The 19,910-nt window shown below is 48.0% G+C and overlaps 1 protein-coding gene across 2 annotated transcripts in view; it reads left to right on the top strand.

The window, feature by feature from the left end:
* Window positions 1-19,737, top strand: part of PDXDC1 (pyridoxal dependent decarboxylase domain containing 1) — a 54,807-nt gene extending 35,070 nt beyond the window's left edge. For both annotated transcript variants that reach the window (XM_004020787.6, XM_042240056.2), the window contains 12 exons: window positions 473-598; window positions 3,746-3,796; window positions 8,552-8,615; window positions 9,799-9,887; window positions 10,957-11,062; window positions 13,780-13,951; window positions 14,534-14,652; window positions 14,931-15,052; window positions 16,157-16,249; window positions 16,337-16,433; window positions 17,182-17,286; window positions 17,961-19,737. In XM_004020787.6, coding sequence (XP_004020836.3) covers window positions 473-598; window positions 3,746-3,796; window positions 8,552-8,615; window positions 9,799-9,887; window positions 10,957-11,062; window positions 13,780-13,951; window positions 14,534-14,652; window positions 14,931-15,052; window positions 16,157-16,249; window positions 16,337-16,433; window positions 17,182-17,286; window positions 17,961-18,214 — 1,398 coding nt within the window. In that variant the 3' untranslated portion in view covers window positions 18,215-19,737. The remainder of the gene's footprint in view (window positions 1-472; window positions 599-3,745; window positions 3,797-8,551; window positions 8,616-9,798; window positions 9,888-10,956; window positions 11,063-13,779; window positions 13,952-14,533; window positions 14,653-14,930; window positions 15,053-16,156; window positions 16,250-16,336; window positions 16,434-17,181; window positions 17,287-17,960) is intronic.
* The last annotated feature ends 173 nt before the right edge of the window (window positions 19,738-19,910 follow it).

The raw sequence follows: 19,910 nt of genomic DNA, 5'->3' as shown, positions 1-19,910 counted from the left end.
ATCTTCCACATTGTCTAAAAAGTTACAAAATGATGTAATTCTTAAAAGCGTAGTGATGGTTCTTGTTAGTGAGCCACTTAGTGATAGGCAGCTGCAGAATAAGTTTTCAGTGATTCTTAAACAGTTAAGCCTTGCTCATGTGTTTCTGGCCAAGTATTTGAGGATGCTCAGAACAGCCTTGGAAGGGGCTGCCTCTTGAGTGGCTAAGAGCTCCTGCTCTGGGATGAACCTGTCTGGATTCTCATCCCGCTTTGCCACATGTTAGCTACGAACCCTTGGAAAAAGCAAGGTCTCCGAGCCAAGTTGCCTAGAATATTTTGCTCGTGGAGTTGCTTGATGATCAAATAAATAATGCAAGCCAACTGCCTGCATAGCATCTGACACGAACTAAGTGCATAGTAAATGGAAAGTGGTTAGTTCTGCTATGTGATTTCACTGGCTTTAAGTAATAAACCTATATTGACTTTTTTAGACTTTAGTTTCCGGTCTTACATCAAATAAGCCAGCAGACAAGCTCCGTGCCCTGCCACTGTGGTTGTCTTTACAGTACTTGGGACTTGATGGGATTGTGGAGAGGATCAAGCATGCCTGTCAGCTGGTGAGTGGAAACCTGAAGTTCGCACAAGTCACAGGTCCTCCATGGCAGAAACAGACAGAAAAATCCTTCACTGATTTACCCTGCCTTCAATACCTCATTGTCTGGATTTCCCTTCTCATAAGCAAGCAGACTAATTGCCCTGCACATATAGGTTTCTTGTTCAAAGTTCTGGGAGAGACTGCTGGGGCTGTCCCAGCATTTGTGTCCAAATGAAATTAGATTAAAATGAATGTCGGTGTCAGCATGGGGGAGAAAAGAAGTCCATTCCAAGGAGTGGAGGAGGATGCGGAGGCCGGGATAAGCGTTCCACTTGACTGACTGACTCTTGGGGGTAAAAGAATATGATGGCTGGGGGGAGTAAGGCTGGCATGGATATTTTTAACACCCGCTGGCTTGGGGTCCCAAATTGCAAAGCTTTTGGGACAATTCTAATTCTCTGTTTGAGGTGTTCTAATTGTGAAAGCTATATAATTATGTTGTAGTTCACAAAACAAAAAATTCCTTATGTATGCAGTTTTTGAGAGCTGAGTTCTACCTAAGTCTATAGCATGATGTCACCTTTCTATCCCTCTGATTTCCCACCTGTAAAATAGAAGTGATGATGTAATGAAAGATTGTCATGAGGACTTAGTGAGTTCGTACATGTAAAGCTCTCACAGTAGGGCCTAATCATATGGTAAGGTATGCAGATAGTTTTAAAAATAATTCTTTGTTTTCCTTGGTTGAGGAGCTAAGATCCTGCATGCTGCATGGGTGCAGCCAAAAACAAGAAAAAATAAATCTTTGTTTTAAATATATTACTGGAATGCGAACATCCTTGTGTCATTTTTATATTTAAGAAAAATTAGTATTTTCATATTACTGTAATAGGGGGCCTTGTTATAACAGGATATTTTAACATGAGTTTCTAATGAAATATAAACATTCTAAATTAAGTAGTTTCATTTTTACATTAAGTATTATTAAGATTCACGCTCATTATGTTTACAGAAGCACATTTTAAAAAACATTTTCTCATGGGGCTCTCGGCCCTCATCTTGAGGTTTGGTTCTTCGGAAGGAGAAGGCTTCATTGCCATGGTAACTTAGTTTGGGGAAGGTTGGGGCACTCCAGGGAGAGCTGTTCAGCTCCCTTTGGTTTACAGAGTACTAGAGAATAATGATGAGATTAGCCACCAGACACTTGAGGTCCCTGCGCTCTGGCATCTACCTGCCAGCAGACACCACAGTGGATCGCAAACCCTCCTGAGGCCTGGCCTCTGCTGCTGACTCACGCTGCTAAACGCACATGTGAAAAGCCCACAGAGGTTCAGCGGGTGTGGTCTTCCATGTCCCGTCCTGCCTTGTAGTCCACACCAGGCCTCACGTTCCCTGAGCAAAAATCAGTGTCCTCTTTTTCTTCCTTTTTCTCCTCTTGGGAAGCAGTTCCAGAGCGTTTACACTCAGTGCCAAGCACTGTGCGGCACCATGGGGCACCATGGATGCAGGCTCTCATTTGGTCTCTGCAGCTCCCCCAAAGTATAAGGTCCAGTGATAACATATTAAGAATTAGTTTCCAGGACTTCCCTAGCGGTCTGGTGGTTAAGATTCTGCGCTTCCACTGCAGGGGGCCTCAGTTTCGATCCCTGGTCAGGGAACTAAGATCCTGCATGCCACTCAGCATGGCCAAAAAAAAAAAAAAGTTACTACAGTAATATTGACTATATTCCCCATGACTTATTTTTTAATAATTGCAAGTTTGTGCTTTTTACCTTTTGAGTCCCTTCACCGACCTCCCCCAGCCGCCACCTCTAGCAGAGACCAGTCTTCTCTGTAACTGTCAGCTTTGTTTTGTGTTAGATTTCACATGTGAGATCATATGGTATTTGTCTTTGTTTGAATTATTTCACTTGGAGTAATGCCCTTCAGGCCCACCCATGCATGCATGCTAAGATGCTCAGTTGTGTCCGACTCTTTGTGACCCTATGGACTATAGCCCTTCAGGCTCCTCTGTCCTAGGGAATTCTCCAGGCAAGAATGCGGCAGTGGGTTACCATGGCCTCCTCCAGGGGATCTTTCCGCTCAGGGACTGAACGCTTGTCTTTCTGTCTCCTGCATTAGCAGGTGGGTCCTTTATCCCTAGCACCAGCTGGGAAGCCCTCAGGCCCACCCATGTTGTTGCAAATGACAAGCTTTTGTTCTTTTTTTATGGCCGATTATTTCCCATTGTGTGCGTGTGTGTATTATATGCGCTAATGTCTTAACTCATTCCTCCTTTGATGGACGCTTAGGTTGTTTACGTATCTTGGCTATTGTAAATAATTCTGAAGTGAGCATACCTCCACAAATTAGTATTTTCCTGTTCTTCAGTGCAGATAACCCAGGTGGAATTGCTGGATCATATGGTGGTTCTATTCTTCGTTTTTTGCGGAAGCTCCATATGTTTTCCACAGTGGCTGCACCAATTTACATTCCAACCAAGGGTGCACAAGGGTTCCTTTTTCTCCGCATTCTTGTGGACACTTGTCTTTCTTGTTGTTTTGATGACAGCCATTCTCCCAGGTGTGCAGCGACATCGCATTGTGGTTTTGATTTGCATTTCGCAATGTTGAGCATCTTTATCTTTCCATGTGCCTGTTGTCTGGGAAAATGTCTATTCAGATCTTCTGTCCATTTTTTAATTGGGATTGTTTGGGTTTTTGCTACTGAGTTGTATGAGTTCTTCATATACTTTGGATTTTAACGCCTTATTAAGTAAATGATTTGCAAATATTTTCTCCCGTGCCATGGGTTGCCTTTTCATTTGTTGATGGCTTCCTTTCTGTGCAGAAGCTTTTTAGTCTGATGTAGTCTGCTTGTTTAATTTTGTTTTTGTTGCCTTGCACTCAGTATTTTTTGAATGAATGAAAGGACCTCTATATTGCTAACATGACAAATTCACATATATCTAATTAGAAAAAGCTTTTCTGGAATCACTAAATGTAATTGTAACTGGCATATTGGGGAATATTTGCAGATGTTGACATGCAAAAATTGGCAGCCAAATTTAGAAATCAAGTCGCAGATGGCTTTATCTGCCCAAGATCCTTGTTTGCAGACTTGCAAAGACCCTTAGGAAAACTACTTCTTAATATGAAATTACATGAAACTGTTCTTTTGTCATTTGCAGAGTCAACGATTGCAAGAAAGCTTGAAGAAAGTGAACCACATCAAAATCTTGGTACAGTATATAATTTGGTCTCTTACAGTCAGTAACTTTTACCTTTAGCGACTTAGCATGATTTTCTCCAGATTTGGTGCATGTCCATGGAATTGCAGCAGCTCCAGTTAACCACCATTCTTTGGGAAAGTCATACATGTCCTGATGACCTAATTCTGCAGTTAGCAGAAAGCCTAGAAATTTGCCCCATACACTGTTTGAACACCTACAGTGCTTTTCACATAATCCATTCACAGTTTTTATTCTAAAATTGCACAAAGATGTAATAAGCACCATTGATTTCACCTTTCCAGGGATTTTTAGAACACCCATCTTCCTCAAGTGGAAAATTGTTTTGTCTCTCAGAGTGCTTTGGGCCACTCTTTGTGAAGCCCTCTGATCCCAGAGAGCATTTGCATGAAGGGGTGTTTCTTTGACAATTCTACAGGATATAGTTAACTTTAAAACTAACATTTGAGTTTATTTGGGGTTCAAGTGAGTGCAGTTTGTGTCCACTTCAGTACATGGTTCGGTTTAAGTGCCTGATCAGGAGCTGCTTCCCTTAACTGCCTTCTGAGTAGGAGCTGGGAGCTACTCACTTGACCTAAGGTGACTCCACTCCTAGCTTGGAAGGGGACAGTGGCCCCACCGGAGAAGCAGAGGATCAATGTAAGTCAGGAGACTTGGGTTCCAATTTCAGCTGTGCCACAGGGCCCCTGTGACACTGACTCATTCTGTTAGTGAGCTCAGCTGTCGGTGAAGGTATGTTGGTTGGACACTCTTGATTGCAAACAGAGAGACTAAATTATGGACTGGAATGAGCACACTGGTGGGGTGCAGGCAGTGCTGGGCCTGTGTATTTCCTGTCGCTGCTTTGCTGAGCCCTCTTGGGCTCCTCCTCACTCCTCCGTCCTCATTCTCCTGCAAACCAAGAGGAGCTGATGTTGCTCACTAATCGCCAGCTGGTTTGGACTTCTTTGTAAGGCCACATACAGCCCAGGCATAACCCTGCTCCTTCCCTCCTTCCAATGGCTGCTTTACTCAATCAATAGGGGGGACAGTCACTGGTAAACACCATGAGGCACTGTGGCCTGGCAGTAATCCATCCACGCCGCCGTCATCATCTTCCTGTCAATAACCCACCATCATCATCGTCACCATCACCACTGCAGCTGCTATTCGTGACATGCTTGCTGGGTAGCACGCGTGATACTAAGTCCCCCTTCCATGCCTGTTTCATTTAACCATCACACATCTCCTTTGTATATGCTGTTCCCCATACCTGGAAACACTGTTCCCCTTAATTCTTCTCATTACCAGCTTCTTATCCTTCAGATCTTAGTTCCCACATATCACCTCTTCAGAGAGGCTTTCCCTGAGCCCCCACCCCACCAGAGTAACACCCGCCAGCCTCCATCACTCTCTGTGCTCTGGGTTTTTTCCTCCGTCATTGTTACTGCCTGAAATTGTGGGCTGTATTTGTTCCTTGTCTGTTTTTGTCTGGAGAAGCCTTGTAAAGGCAAAGACTCTTGTCTGTTCGTGACTTTATATCATACACCCAGTGTGGTACCTGGCATACAATAGGTGTTCAAGTGTGAATAAATACACAGACTCTGTGAGTTGGACACAGTGGTTATTCCCTTTTTTTCATTGAGGAGGAAGCTAAGACACAGACAGGATAAGGAAGTGCTGAGGCAGCGCAGAACTGGGAGGCACTCTCAAAGCCTTGTCCTCTGCCAGTGGACCCTCTGTCTCAGGGTAGTTAGAGGAGAATGGATCCGTCTGCCTCGGTGGCTCATTGGGAGGGGCGCATCAGCTAATGTGTGGGAAGGCAGAATGGAGGCCGTCAGGCACCATAAAGTGGAGGTGATTATCGATTACCTTTTGCTCCTTGCTCCAGCCTTTGTCTGGTGCTTTCATAGGTACTGACTTGTGAACCCTCACAGTAAGCCTCTGGGGTACAGTGGCAGCGTTTCCGTTTCTGTGGCTCAGGTGAGCTGTGTGTCCAGAGTCCCAGAACTAGTATGTGGCAAAGCCAGGACTTGACCCCAGGGTATCTCAGAAAAGCTTCCCTGCTGCATAGCCGCTCCCTTCTCCCAGTGCCTGTGACCTTCTTCCTTCCCATCTGGAGGGCCCTTCAGGAGCCTCCCCCATTGCAGAAACAAGGACCCACTTCCCCAGCTCAGCACCTCCAGTGCCAGGGCCCGGGGTGGCACCCGCGACCTGCTTTCGCAGGGTGCCAGTTCAGTCTCCTCGGCAACTGCGTTCTGAGGGACAGTGAGCATGGCTTCACATTTATGTCCTTGTTGTTCTGCCACTTTGACCATGGTGCATCTAAGTGAGGATTTTTTTGGGGGACTTGTGCTGATTTAACATGAGGATTCTTCTTTTCTTTTGTTAATCCTGTAAAGTTAATTTTTTCAGATATGTGATCCCTTCAAGAACACCAGCAAGCTGCATACTGAACCTGTCGTTCCGCCCTCCATCACTTTCTTGGACGCCTCCATCTCTTTCTGCTGCCCTCTAGAGCCTCCCTTCAGATCCTTCTTTGAGTTCAGTCATTTGTTCTTGAGCAGCATCTCATCTGCTGTTTAACCCATTCACTGAGCTTTTTATTTCCAGCGACCTCTTTCATTCTGCGATATTCTCTTCAGTTCTTTTTCAAGTTATTCTGTTTTATAATCATCTTTTTAAAGCAAGGATTTCTGGTCCTTTGTCTGTCTGTTTAAACACAGTGATCGCCATGTGTTTCCGAGGTTGTTTCAGTCTCAGTTTTGGGGGCCACAAATCGTCCTCTCAGTTGTGTCTGCTGACTCTTGCCTCCTGTGTTACATAATTTTTCTGTTATAAGTGAGATTTTTTTCTCTTGTATGACTTGCCAGGGTCCATTTATTTGTGTTGGTTTCCCAGCTTTAGGAGTCCCACAGAGGACGTCACACACAGGTGCAGAACACAGCTGATGTTTTCTTCTCATGAAAGAATTTGTCTCTCTCTGCAGAGCCTTAGGTAGAGTGAAGCTTTCTTACTGATCAGTGGGTGAAGTTTTTCTCTCTTTTCGTAAAGACCATTTTTCAAGGGTCCTGGCTTTATGTAAGCTAAGCACTACCCCTCACATGGGCTTAAAAACCCACAACCTTAGATGTTAATGCAAAGTTCCAGGCCCCATGTGTGCTCCCCTCCCCCAGACCCTGCAGCTCAGCTTACAGTATTCTTTCTGTTTTCTCTTCTTTCTGGATTCACCTTTTCTGTGAGCCTAACAATGCTTTGAACCTTTTTTGGCTATTGATTACATTTAATCAAGCATTTCAGGTATTTAGAATTGATGACTTCAGTATTAGCTTGGTCTACCATGTGGCCAGAACCAGAATTCTACATATATAGCCCTGTACAGTATTTCTTATGCACACTGACATTGAGACCGCAGGGCTCAAAAAAGTAAGACACAGAAGACTGTAGGTGTCTTGGCACTCAAATTCTACCTTGTCCTGAAAACAGGATGTAGAGTTTTGTCACTTTGTTGCCATTTACTTTTCATGCTTACTCCATGCTATATATTAACCCACTCTGACTTTAAAGATAACGAATAGATTTATTTATGTGAAAATTAAAAGAGATAGTAGATATGAAAGCACAAGAATTGACTCCATAAATACTTGGCAGATTCAAATCTACCTGTTGCTTAATCAGACTCACACACATTTGTTCCTTTGAACAGCTTAGTGGGAGAGATCTTGGGCCTGTCTCCCCAGTTGGCATGTCCTGGTGTGGCCCTACCAGTGCCATGGGAAATAGGTTTCAAGACTAGAATTGTAGTGCTGGAGTTGTTGAATGCTTGAAGAGCCCCTCTCCCTCTACCCCCACCTCCTTCTGCAGCACCCCCGTCTATCGAGGGCATTGACACTCCCTCTGTGTCCTGACCCCAAGGGGAAGCTGATGGCTGACTGTACATTTGTTCAGTGGAGAACAGGGATCCTCGGGCTGGGCAGTCTTAATGCAGTGGCCGTCTTCATCTGTTAGGAAATCTGTTAGTGAAGATGGTTTTCTGATGCCTGTCCTGAACGTAAGTGCTGCTTCGGTGATTTAGAGAAACACAGCCTCAGTTCTAGACTGTGGTTATGCACACGCCAGCAGGACTTGCCTTCTGCTCAGCGAGTTTCACACGATGAGTGGAGGATGAGTAGGAAAGGCTCCAGTCAGTCCTGGCTGCAGGGGCCTCACTTCTGGATTCTTGAAAGCCTGGACTCTCAACGCTGATTCCAGTGCTGCTGTTTTCTTGCCTTTCTTGATCTCTCGTGTTGGACCCATGTTCATCCAGAACTATCAAAAATTTCCTTCTGCTTCTCAGGGTACCAGTGTCACATACTATAATGTATTCTCAGGACTGGCTTATAATCATTTCTAAGAATTTACTAAACCTTTGGTTTTTGTTTCTCCAGCAACTGAAATTAACCTTTGAACTTGATGTGGTTTTCTTGCTGTGGCGGCAGTGGTGGTGGTGGTGGTGGTGGTTGGGTTTTCTGGTTTGTTTGTTTTCTTGGTTTTGGTGTTTTGGTTTTTCTCCTGCTGTGCAGCTTGTGGCATCTTAGTTCCCTGATCAGAGACTGAACCAGGCCCTGGCAGTGGGGGCACAGAGCCCTAACCGCTGGGCCACCAGGGGATTCTCTGTGTGTGCTTACTAAGGGCAGCACCTGCAGCCTAGTTTCCAGGCTCGCTGTCTGACTTTGTAGGTGTTTGGAATTTACTGTCACTTGGTAATAACTGGATTCCATGTTTCAGGTGGAAGATGAGCTCAGTTCCCCAGTGGTGGTATTCAGATTTTTCCAGGAACTACCAGGCTCTGGTAGGTGATTTTTAAATGAGGGTTATTTTTCTGTGTGTAAGGGCTTTGAGTGTTAAACCACTTCATGTTAACTCGGTAGTCCAAAATATTTTGATTGCTAAAATCTTGTCATCATTGCAAAAAAATGTAATAACGTTCACAAGAATTCCAGGCCTATTTGCCTTAGCACTTTACTGACAGTTTGCTGTGATTAAACCAGTGGTTTCCAAACACCAGTCCCTGGACTACTGCTGGAATGAATGAGAGAGTCCCTTGAAAACAGAATTTGGGGCCCTCCTTCCTAAGTGTTTTGATTCAGTAAGCGGATTCAAGAATCTCTATTTGTAAATAATGTCCCAAAGGCACCCTGCTTAGTCCAGGGCTCTCTCATGTTTCACCCAACAGCCATGGACCCCATTCCAGACTGTTCTCCACATCCTGTCACCCCCTTGCCCGTAGCCTGCGTGTCTTCCCGTGCCCGATAGATGAGGTCCAGGCTCTGGACCAGGCCTCACGCGGCCTGAGGGTCCAAGCCCTCCCCTTCCCCCCGCTTTCCTCTTCTTGCTTGCTGTGCTTCAGTCAGACTGGTCTCCTCTGAGGCACCACTGCCCCCCTCATCCTCCTGGCACCTGCCCGCCTTCGGGTCCCTGCAGTGCCCACCCCCTCGTGGAGCCTTCTATGCCTGTCCTGTCTGAGGTGACCGACTCCTTCATATCATTTCAGAGCCTCACCTTCTATCAAGGCCCTGACAACAGTATTTAGTGATTTCATTTCTTTATGCTGTTTCTCCCATAGAACATAAGCGCCAGCCTGACAAAAACCTTGTCTGCCTCATATCCTAACCCCAGGCCCAGCACAGTGCCTGGCACGAGCTGGCGCCTCGACGGTTAATCATGGGAAGCCGGTTGCACTGTGAGGCCTGGCGTGCTGCTGGGCCGACCCCCCTGTACAGGGCTTGGTGCTTTTGGACTAGTTGGTGGCTTATAATTTTTATGCTTTGATTTCTGCTCAGAATTCCTTGAGAGAGAAAATGTTTTAATGAAATTAAGAATTACATTTGTATAAATATATGTAAGCGTATTGATCTTCATAATATTTGAGACTTTTCTCTCAGGTTCACACTGGGCACTAAGTGAGACAGGTTGGGGGGTTGCTGTAGTTGGCTCTATTTCTGGGAGGCAAACCTCTCTGTGTTTTGTGTCAGATCCAGGACTTCATGCCATCCCAGCGCCCAGCGCTGCCCCCTCAGCTGTTGGCCGGGAGAGGCACTCCTGTGATGCCCTGAACCGCTGGGTAAGAATGCTGTCACGTGCCCTTCCTGCTGCGTCTGGATGGTTGGGATAATGCACGGTCACCTCTAGGAAGGCAGAAGCTCACTGGGGAGCCCCTGTGAAGCGTGGGCTTTGTCCTGGGCTTCTTAAGCAAAAACCATGGCCCCAGAGGCTACACGAGTTCTGCAGGTCCTCTCAGCACTGTTCCTGCAGGTTCTTCACAGAACCGTTTCTCTCCTGCCCTGTAAGGCTGAATGACAACAAGCCAAGCATGGCCTGCAGTCCCGGCACTGTGGAGCTCTGCTGATCGCAGAAGGCACATGAACCCTCCCCTGCATGCCTTCAGTGGAGGGGCTGTTTGCTTTGGCTGTCTTTTGACACTGAAATCATGGCATGATCTGTATAAAGAATATTCTAAACAACGTAAAGGTGTTCACCAGAGCAGCACCAACCCTAGCAAAACCTTGGACATGGCCCCAGTGGTTAGGACTCAAGAGCTTCCCCTGCATGGGGCCCAGGTTCAGCCCCTGGATGGGGAGCTAAGATCCTGCATGCTGCAAAGTGTAGCCTAAAAAAAATAACTGGACATGTCTAACCTAGGTGTTTGGGTGAATAAGGTACACCCATGCAGTGGAGTTCAGAACAGCCAGTATAAACTGTGTAGCTGCGTGTTCATGGCAGAAGGGAAATGGTCACTGCGAATTGCATGGGAAAATGCAGCTTACTGCGCAGCATGTGGTATATCCTGTTTCACAGCACCAACGGAAGAAGCACTCACATGCACAGAAGATGGGGGAGGGTATACCATATGTCAACAGTCAGTAGGTGTTTCTCAGTTGGTGTATTGTGGGTAAGTTTTTGTTTGGTTTGGTCTACCTGTATTGCCTAGATTTTTCTACAGCAAACATTTTTTTAGTAAGAAAAAATGTAAAATTTACGATTTTTAAAATGAAGGTGCCATAAGTATTCAAAGAAAATCACAGATGAAAGGAAACTCACCTCCAGGACCCTCTTGGGTCTGGGCTGAGTGGACGAGGAGACACGGGTGCCCTCCTTGCTGAAGTGCGTTCATTCTGCCCCTTTCCCTGCAGCTGGGAGAACAGCTGAAGCAGCTGGTGCCCGTGAGCGGCCTCACGGTCATGGATCTGGAGGTTGAGGGCACGTGTGTGCGGTTCAGCCCTCTGATGACGGCAGCAGGTAAGCGATCTCCGTGGGGCACCCTCGGTGTTGTTCTGAGGGCACTGGTGCCAGGTTGTCAGAGTCTGGGCTATAGACTGATCGCTTTCCCCCATGAGTCTATCTTCTCTCCCTGGGGAGGCTTTTACTGTTCATTTGGCTGAGTTTAGGTAGACAAGCCCCTTTCCAGGGTACCTCCTCACAGAGAGAGATCTGTGAAGTCACTCGAATTCCTGTGTCTTGATGTCCTCTGACCTTCTGTTTTCTGCTCGGTGGTTCTCAGTCCAGAGTGGCCTTAGAATCCCTGCAGAGCTCTGAGAACCCCCAGCGGCCAGCCCCGCCTGCAGAGACTCTGGCTGGCTGAGTGAGCTCGGAGTGGAGCCTGGGCACCAAACAGGCCGTGGAGGTCGAGATCACTGTCGTAGACCGCTAGAGAGCAGCAGAGCTGAAAGCACGTGGGCTTTGATGACAGAAAGTCCCGGGGGTTCTTGTCCCTCTTCAGCCGCTTCCTACCTGTGGGGCCTGGAGTGCGCTTCTTGTCTCCAGACCTGTCCCCACCACCGCGCAGTGGCGATGTGAAGACCAAACTGTGAGATTGTGAGCATGCAGTGGCTTGGGGAGTGCCTGGCATCTTATAGTAGGCACTTAAAAATGAGCTGTGTAGAGATGCATCAGAAATCTGATTGTGCTTTTTTCTGAGATGATCTGTGTTCAGAGAATGCTTGAGGGTTTTTCATGAGGTGTTTTCGGCATTTTTGGAAAGGTATTTTTCCCACAGACTTCAGAGTAGGGAAGTGCAGGCACCTGTCCCGCATGTCGTGGCTGTGGCCAGAGGCCTCGGGACATTCTGGGAGCCTTCGGTCCTGCTGAGCAGGGCGTCTGGAACTGGAAAAAGTAACTGTGGACACCCCATGCTGCACGTATTGAGGCTGAGATCACACAGGCTTTTGAATCAGTGGAAGCGAGGGTGCAGTGAACCCTGAGACTCTCAGGCTCTGACCTTCAGAAGCACTTGGTTGAAATTTTTTATTTTTTTTTATTTTTTATTTTTTTTATTTTTATTTTTTTATTTTTTAAATTTTAATATCTTTAATTCTTACATGCGTTCCCAAACATGAACCCCCCTCCCACCTCCCTCCCCACAACATCCCTCTGGGTCATCCCCATGCACCAGCCCCAAGCATGCTGCACCCTGCGTCAGACATAGACTGGTGATTCATCATCACCCTGCCCTGCCGCCCCTCCCCCACCCCCTAAAACCTCCCCCCTCCATGTTAATAGAGTGCGAACTGCGTGGCTGTCTTCTTGTTTCCAGCCTGATACAACGTTTATCACCTGGCTTAAGCAGAGTCTTTCTTCAAGAAGAATCTGATTTCTATGGTAGGATTTCACTGTGTGTTAAATCAGAGGGGCTAATCACAGTCCAACTCTCACATCCATACATGACCACTGGAAAAACCATAGCCTTGACTAGACAGACCTTTGTTGGCAAAGTAATGTCTCTGCTTTTTAATAGGCTATCTAGGTTGGTCATAACTTTCCTTCCAAGGAGTAAGTGTCTTTTAATTTCATGGCTGCAGTCACCATCTGCAGTGATTTTGGAGCCCCAAAAAATAAAGTCTGCCACTGTTTCTACTGTTTCCCCATCTATTTCCCATGAAGTGATGGGACCAGAAAGCTGAGCGCTGAAGAATTGATGCTTTTGAACTGTGGTGTTGGAGAAGACTCTTGAGAGTCCCTTGGACTGCAAGGAGATCCAACCAGTCCATTCTAAAAGAAATCAGTCCTGGGTGCTCTTTGGAAGGAATGATGCTAAAGCTGAAACTCCAGTACTTTGGCCACCTCATGTGAAGAATTGACTCATTGGAAAAGACTGATGCTGGGAGGGATTGAGGGCAGGAGGAGAAGGGGACGACAGAGGATGAGATGGCTGGATGGCATCACCAACTCGATGGACGTGAGTCTGAGTGAACTCTGGGAGTTGGTGATGGACAGGGAAGCCTGGTGTGGTGCAATTCAATAGGTCACAAAGAGTCGGACACGACTGAGCGACTGAACTGAACTGAATACTATCTTCTGTGTAAGAACAAAATGTGTCTACACCTAGGCCGTCAGCTATGTGAATTTTTAACACCTGCTTCTTCCATATCTGGGTTTGTAGTTCAGTCGTGTCCGACTCTTTGTGACCCCATTAACTGCAGCACACCAGGATTCCCTGTCCTTCACTATCTCCCAAGTTTGCTCAAATTCATGTCCATTGAGTCGATGATGCCACCCAACTGTCTTATCCTCTGTCATCCGCTTCTCTTCTTGCCCTCAATCTTTCCCAGCATCAGGGTCTTTTCCAGTGAGTCAGCTCTTTACATCAGGTGGCCAAAGTATTGGAGCTTCAGCATCAGTCCTACCAATGAATATTCAGGGTTGATTTCCTTTAAGATGGACTGGTTGGATCTCCTTGCAGTCCAAGGGCCTCTTAAGAGTCTTCTCCAGCACCACAGTTTGAAAGCGTCAGTTCTTTGGCACTTAGCCTTCTTTATGGTCCAACTCTTACATCCATAAATATCTCATATCCTCACGTATCTGGGTTTAGTGGGGTTTTTTTTTTTTTTTTTGACTCATCTGCAACTGATTGGCTGTACTGTGAACTGCTCATGTTCTGCTGGTGGAAGTGAGAGCACAGCTCCCTTGTTTCCAGCCATTCCTTAAGCGCTTCCCTGACTTTCTGTGCATGTGTCCAGTTTTAGGGACGCGGGGAGAGGATGTGGATCAGCTGGTGGCCTGCATCCAGAGCAAGCTGCCGGTCCTGACCTGCACACTGCAGCTGCGAGAGGAGTTCAAGCAGGAGGTGGAGGCAACGGCAGGCCTCTTGTACGTTGACGACCCCAACTGGCCTGGAATAGGAGTTGTCAGGTATGGTAAGACCATGGGCGGATCATTTTGTGAACCAGCTTAGAAATCTAAAATGAATTTGTGTAGTCACAGCACTCGGGTCTGATGCAGGTTCACCCAGACCTGGGCATTTAAAAGAGCACAACTGGCAAGCGGCGCAGCACACACTCAGGGAAGCAGGAGTCGCTGTGTTCTTTCTGCTCCAGCTTGAAAGTTATTAGCGCACCACTGACATGAACAGAGAGCTACAGCTCACCCCGGAGAACCACTTCCCAGTGGGGGCAGACCCTCCGGCCTCTGACTCAGTGGGCGTCTTGAGGCCCTTTGTCCCCTCTCGGGATGAGGGAAGCCTCCAGCTGGTCTTACAAGTGATGGGGCTTCCTGGCCACGCCCCTCCTTGTACATTTCATGCACCTGGAGACTTGGGCTCCCCTGGGACATTCTTCAGGTTCGCTCTTGAGACCCTGTGAGCGGCTCCTTTGCCCTGTGTCTCCTTCCACACCCTTGGTAACTTCCAGCAGCTTCTCCTCCACCTGTCATCCTGTGTCTAGAGGGACACCTATTTTAGATTACTGAAGTGCTGTTATGTGATATTGTTTATAGGTATGAACACGCTAATGATGATAAGAGCAGTTTGAAATTGGATCCAGAAGGGGAAAAAATCCATGCTGGGCTCCTGAAAAAGTTAAATGAACTGGAATCTGACCTTACATTTAAAATGGGTAATTACTCCTATAAGTCAGCTGTGGACTGTGGAAGCCGTTTTCTAACTGGCCTAAAGGGAGTTGGGCTGTCTTAAGTGGTGTAACACTTCATAGCATGAGAGAGCTTCCTGCCCCTGCCACAGCCTCGCTGGGTCCTGAATCCGCAGTAGATCCATGCCCTCAGCCCCTAGGGGAGGCTGCCCTATGCCTGGCTGCGTGGTGTGCACGGAATGGCCTGTGTATGACTCGTGACAGCAGACTTGGGAACCAAGTTGGTCTGTTGTTTCTGCCCACAGGCCCTGAGTATAAAAGCATGAAGAGCTGTATTTACATTGGCATGGCGAGTGATGACATCGATGTTTCCGAACTAGTGGAGACCATCGCAGTCACAGCCCGAGAAATCGAGGAGAACTCAAGGGTCTGTAAGAGTAATCTGTGCCTCATTCTTTTTTGGGGTTTTCCCTGGGCAACTAGCTGGCGTCACAAAGGAAGAAGCTTCCCTTGGCGATGTCTGTCCATTCATTCTTTGCCCAGGTGTGTAAAGGCCGCCTGTGAGCCAGGCGTTGAGCAGGTACCATGACAGTCCCTGCCCTCGGTGAACTCATGAGCCAGCCTGGGAAAGACGTGAATGAGCAAGTGAGGTGGTGCATGCATGTTTGGGAAGATGTGTTCACATCATCTCTGCCCCGCAAGGCCAGGGGAGAGCTGGTCAGAGCTGGTCCTGGGGCTGGATGGGATGGTGCTTCGGGTAACAGAACTTCCTGCCCGTAATAGACCTGCTGCTCTTGGCCAGTTGGCACAGAGGACCAGGCTGTCAGGCTTACAGGATGCTCTCCACACCAGATATGAGTCATTAGGAATCCCTCAAAGGGAGGGAAAAGTGACCAGCGCGAGGCTGGCCTGAGAGGAGGCAGACTCCTGTGTCATGCAACTAACGTTTGGTAGGAGGGGTGGAGAAGAAAAGGGGTTTGAAATAGAGCCCAGGAGCCAGCTTTCTTGGGTGGGCATCTTAGTTCCTTTGGACCCCGCCTGTATCACTTCCGCCTCCGTTTCCGTGAATGTTGAGCGCTGTGTCTTAGTTTTTCCCTCTGCCTGCACTGGGTCCTCCTCCAGTGCAGACTCTCCAGCTGTGACGTGCAGGTTTAGTTGCCCCAAGATGTGTGGGGTCTTAGTTCCCAGACCAGGGATGGAACTCATGTCCCCTGCATTGGAGGCAGATTCTTAACCACTGGACCACCAGAGAAGTCCCTGTTGTGTCTGTTTCCTGTTGGTAGGACGTTCAGATCATAGGGGCAGTTCTTTCTCTTTCTGGCAAATGAGGCCAGTCACCGTGGCGCCTAACACTAGGCCTCCTTTAGCATCTTGATCTCTTCTATTTGATTTTCTGCTGTATTTTCACACTGACATGTTAAAGTACCATTTCCTAACACACTTTTGAAAAATGTCCCCAGTGCTGTGTTTATAGTTCTAGAACCCCGGGAAGCAGCTTGGACAGATAATGCCTTTCTTGGTCTTAACACAGCTTCTGGAAAACATGACAGAAGTGGTTCGGAAAGGAATCCAGGAAGCTCAGGTTCAGCTGCAGAAGGCAAATGAGGAGCGGCTTCTGGAAGAGGTGAGGCTCCAGGCTGGGCCCCTGGCTGGACTCAGGCTGGGAGCTGGTCTCCAGACGACAGCCTTGAGCAACGGTTGTGTTTTGCAGGGGGTGTTACGGCAGATCCCCGTGGTCGGATCTGTGCTGAACTGGTTTTCTCCAGTACAAGCATCACAAAAAGGAAGGACGTTCAACCTGACGGCAGGTAGGATTACCTTCCTCCCACTTTCTTGCATCTGGATTGTTTGGCCAGGTGTCCTGGGATGAGGAGCCGTGTCTGCGTCCCAGGCTTCACACCAGGCGCTGGGCCAGGACCTGAGAGGAGGCGAGGTTTGTCTGCCTGGACTCTCATCCTTCTCACCTATCCTGATGGTTGCAACAGCGCGGGGGCAGGTGCCCGTGCCCCCAGCAGACTCCCCTTCCTGGGGTCCAAGCCCCGCAGCTGTCCGTTCAGATCAGTGTTAATATTCTTGCAGCTCTCCTGAATGTTTTGCCCCAGTCAAGGGCTGCTTTTGCACGGGGCAAGTGAAAGGCTGTAGTCTGTAGCCTTTTTAGTTCAAACAGCGAGTATTCCCAGTTGCTGTTCTGCCATGGAGTAGGCTCCCCGAACCTGGGCCCTTCCCCAGGAAATGATGACTACACGGTCACAGGGCAGCAGGGGATAATCTGACTCTCCCCACCAGGCCTCAGCCTTTAGCCAAGAGGCGTCCACTCCTTGTTGCTAAAAGACATTTCCCACCAGGGCCTGGCTCTCCAGGCATGCTTGGGCCACACTGCAGGCTGGCTACACAGGCTGGCTGGGGAGTCAAGGCTGGAACACCCCACGGGGCCAGCACCTGGCTCAGGGGAGCTGGAGCCTTGGCAGGAAGCTCATGGGGAATGAAGCTAACGGGCCTCCGCAGGGCCCCCTGCACTGGGCGCCTACCCCACACCTCCCTGCCCCCTTCCCGCAGGCTCCCTGGAGTCCACGGAACACACGTACGTCTACAAAGTGCAAGGCTCAGGGGTCACACCGCCTCAGACCCCCACAGGCACTCGCGTTAAACAGAGGCTTCCAGGTACGTCAGTCCCCATGCCTGAGCTCACTGATACTGAAGAACGTTGTTCATATTTCCCTGGGGAAAAGACCTTGGCCTCACATACTGCTTCTGTGACCTGCATTCCTATCTTCTTGGTTCTTCAACCCGAAGTTCTATTTCTCTTCACCTAAGAACAGTGGTCCCTGCCCCTGGGCTTCCCAGGTGGCGCTAGTGGTAAGAACCCACCTGCCAATGCAGGAGACTTGAGAGACGGGGGTTCAATCCCTGGGTCAGGAAGACCCCCTGGAGGAGGGCATGGCAACCCACTCCAGCATTCTAGCCTGGGAAATTCCAAGGATAGAGGAGCCTGGGGTTGCTGAGTCAGACACGACTGAAGCGACTGGGCCTACACGCACGTCTCTGCCCCTTCAGCCATCTCTGAGCCTTGGGGAGCCGCTTGTGGAGCGTCACGTTTACCCTGTGTCCACTCCTCTGAGCTTCTCCCGGCTGGGGCTCCCTCACGGTCCCTGGCACTGGGGGCATGTTAGTGTCCCATCAGCTCTCGTTTCTCGCCTCATCACTCAATGCTTCAGAGCCAGGGATCCCTGGGATTTCTGCTGTGATTAAATACAGATCGCTTAGAGCACAGCTGGCTTCTGCCGCAGGGGCGCCCTTTCCTGAACCATCAGTGCTGTTCATTGATCTTCCTCTAGGCCAGAAGCCTTTTAAAAGGTCCCTGCGTGGTTCGGATGCCATCAGCGAGACCAGCTCAGTCAGTCACATCGAAGACTTGGAGAAGGTGGAGCAGCTGTCAGGTGGGCAAGAGGCCTCAGAAGCTAACAGCCCTGAGCGGCACCCAGGGGCGCCCGCCCCTCTCGAAGCCGAGCCGCCTGGAGCCCTCCAAGATGGGGCCCAGGGCCTGCAAGATGACCGCCCACAGGTAGAAGAGCCAGAGAGCTTAAGATAAAACTCAGTGTTTGCTTGGAGACTGTACTGAATATTATTTCAGGAAAATGAAGTTATTCTGAAAATGTGAACCGTGCCACATGCTGAGAGAAATTACTGTTATTTGTGCTTAACTGGGATGGTTGCACAAATGTGTGCCTGAGAGCCAGGCCCAGGCGGGCAGTTGACATGTCTGATTCTGTGGGTGTTGTAGAACAACCAACAACTACTGTTTCTGTCTACCCAACTGTAGTAACACCATTTCCCCCCCGTTACCATAAACACTTTTTATTCACAAAAAACATGAGAATTTCCAGTGCCTGCCACTTGAAATACTTGCGCTTCTCTTTCTAAACAGACACATGGAAGACGTTATAGGTTGCACATAGTACGTTCTTGGTGAGACAGCTTTCTAGAACTCTCCGGGTTCCCTGGGGCCCTGCTGCACAGACAGACGGCGATCTCTGCCGTCTGTCGTACTTGGTGTTCAGTTGGATCAGGTCGCAATATGCAACTGGACTGTCTGGCTTGAAGGAGTGGGCATGATGGGGTTGAAACAGGAGCGTCAAAAGCCCTCTCCCGCACCCCCGCTGCTGCTGCCCCGAGACGTCGGTCAGGGCCGTGTCCGCTGAGCGGCGGCAGGTCAGGCTGGACCCGGCACTGCTTCTGGCTCCGCTCTGCCGCCAGCCCGTGTCTCCCTTTATATGCTATTTGTAAACAAATTAAAACTCCTCTATTCACAGTAACTGTACAGACTCTTCTCAACCATATTATATATATATATATATGTATATTTTTAAATACTGGTAAAACTTTTAAATTGGCATAGAAGTACAGACTGTACTCATTTCTATGTTTAATATCTGAAAACTCAACAGATGCTGCTCTTAAGAGCCTCGTATTAAATATGCTGTGTAGCACCTCGTTATGTTGAAATTCTAAATTTAAGTCCACCTCTGACCTGTTCTCACGGGAACTTCTGGAGTGTCTGTTCACAGCAGCTCAGCCCTTTGGGCCCAACTCAGAAACCAGATCCAGAGGGGCAGCCTTTCTCAGGCTGATCAAGCCAGATGACTGCTGAAGTAACTGAAGTAAACCCTTGACTGCGGCCCGTTTCTAAGTCCTGCGTCACTTCCTTCACCGTCGGCAGCGGCCCCTGTGCCTTTCAGTCCAGCAGTCAAGCTATGGGAGACCTTAAATGGTGGCAATTCACATGGGGTTTGGGGACTGTCGAATTGAAAGCCTTAGTTATACCATATTAAGCCTATAATTACTCTGATTTGATGTGATTTCTGACATTTGGCACTTGTCAAAATGCAGTTTTCTTTTCTTCCTGGTGCAAATGATTAACAAGTCTTCCCTGTTTCTTTGGTGCAATGAAGTATAGCAGATAAAATGGGGGAAGGGGAAATTATTACCTTTAACAAGATTAATTTTTAAATGTTTTTATATATATTTGAAATTGTTAAATTGGTTTTGCTGAACCAATTTCACCCTTGAGATACTATTTGAATGTTGGTTTCAATAAAGGTTCTTGAAATTGTTCCCAGTTTTTCACTTCATAAATCTTGGCATTAATTGGGCACGGTGACTTCCTTTCGGATAGCAACTTCAAAAGAATAAACGTTTCTAAAAATACATAATATCAGGTTTGAATCTGATGCTTCTAAAGTATTTTGAGGTTAAAAAACATCTGAGATGTATAAATTCTCGTGGCT

The sequence above is a fragment of the Ovis aries genome, chromosome 24 (assembly GCF_016772045.2).
Source record: "Ovis aries strain OAR_USU_Benz2616 breed Rambouillet chromosome 24, ARS-UI_Ramb_v3.0, whole genome shotgun sequence".
In the NCBI taxonomy this organism is placed as follows: Eukaryota; Metazoa; Chordata; class Mammalia; order Artiodactyla; family Bovidae; genus Ovis; species Ovis aries.
The sequence above is the reverse complement of the archived record's forward strand: the minus strand, read 5'-3'. Positions and strand labels throughout refer to the sequence as shown.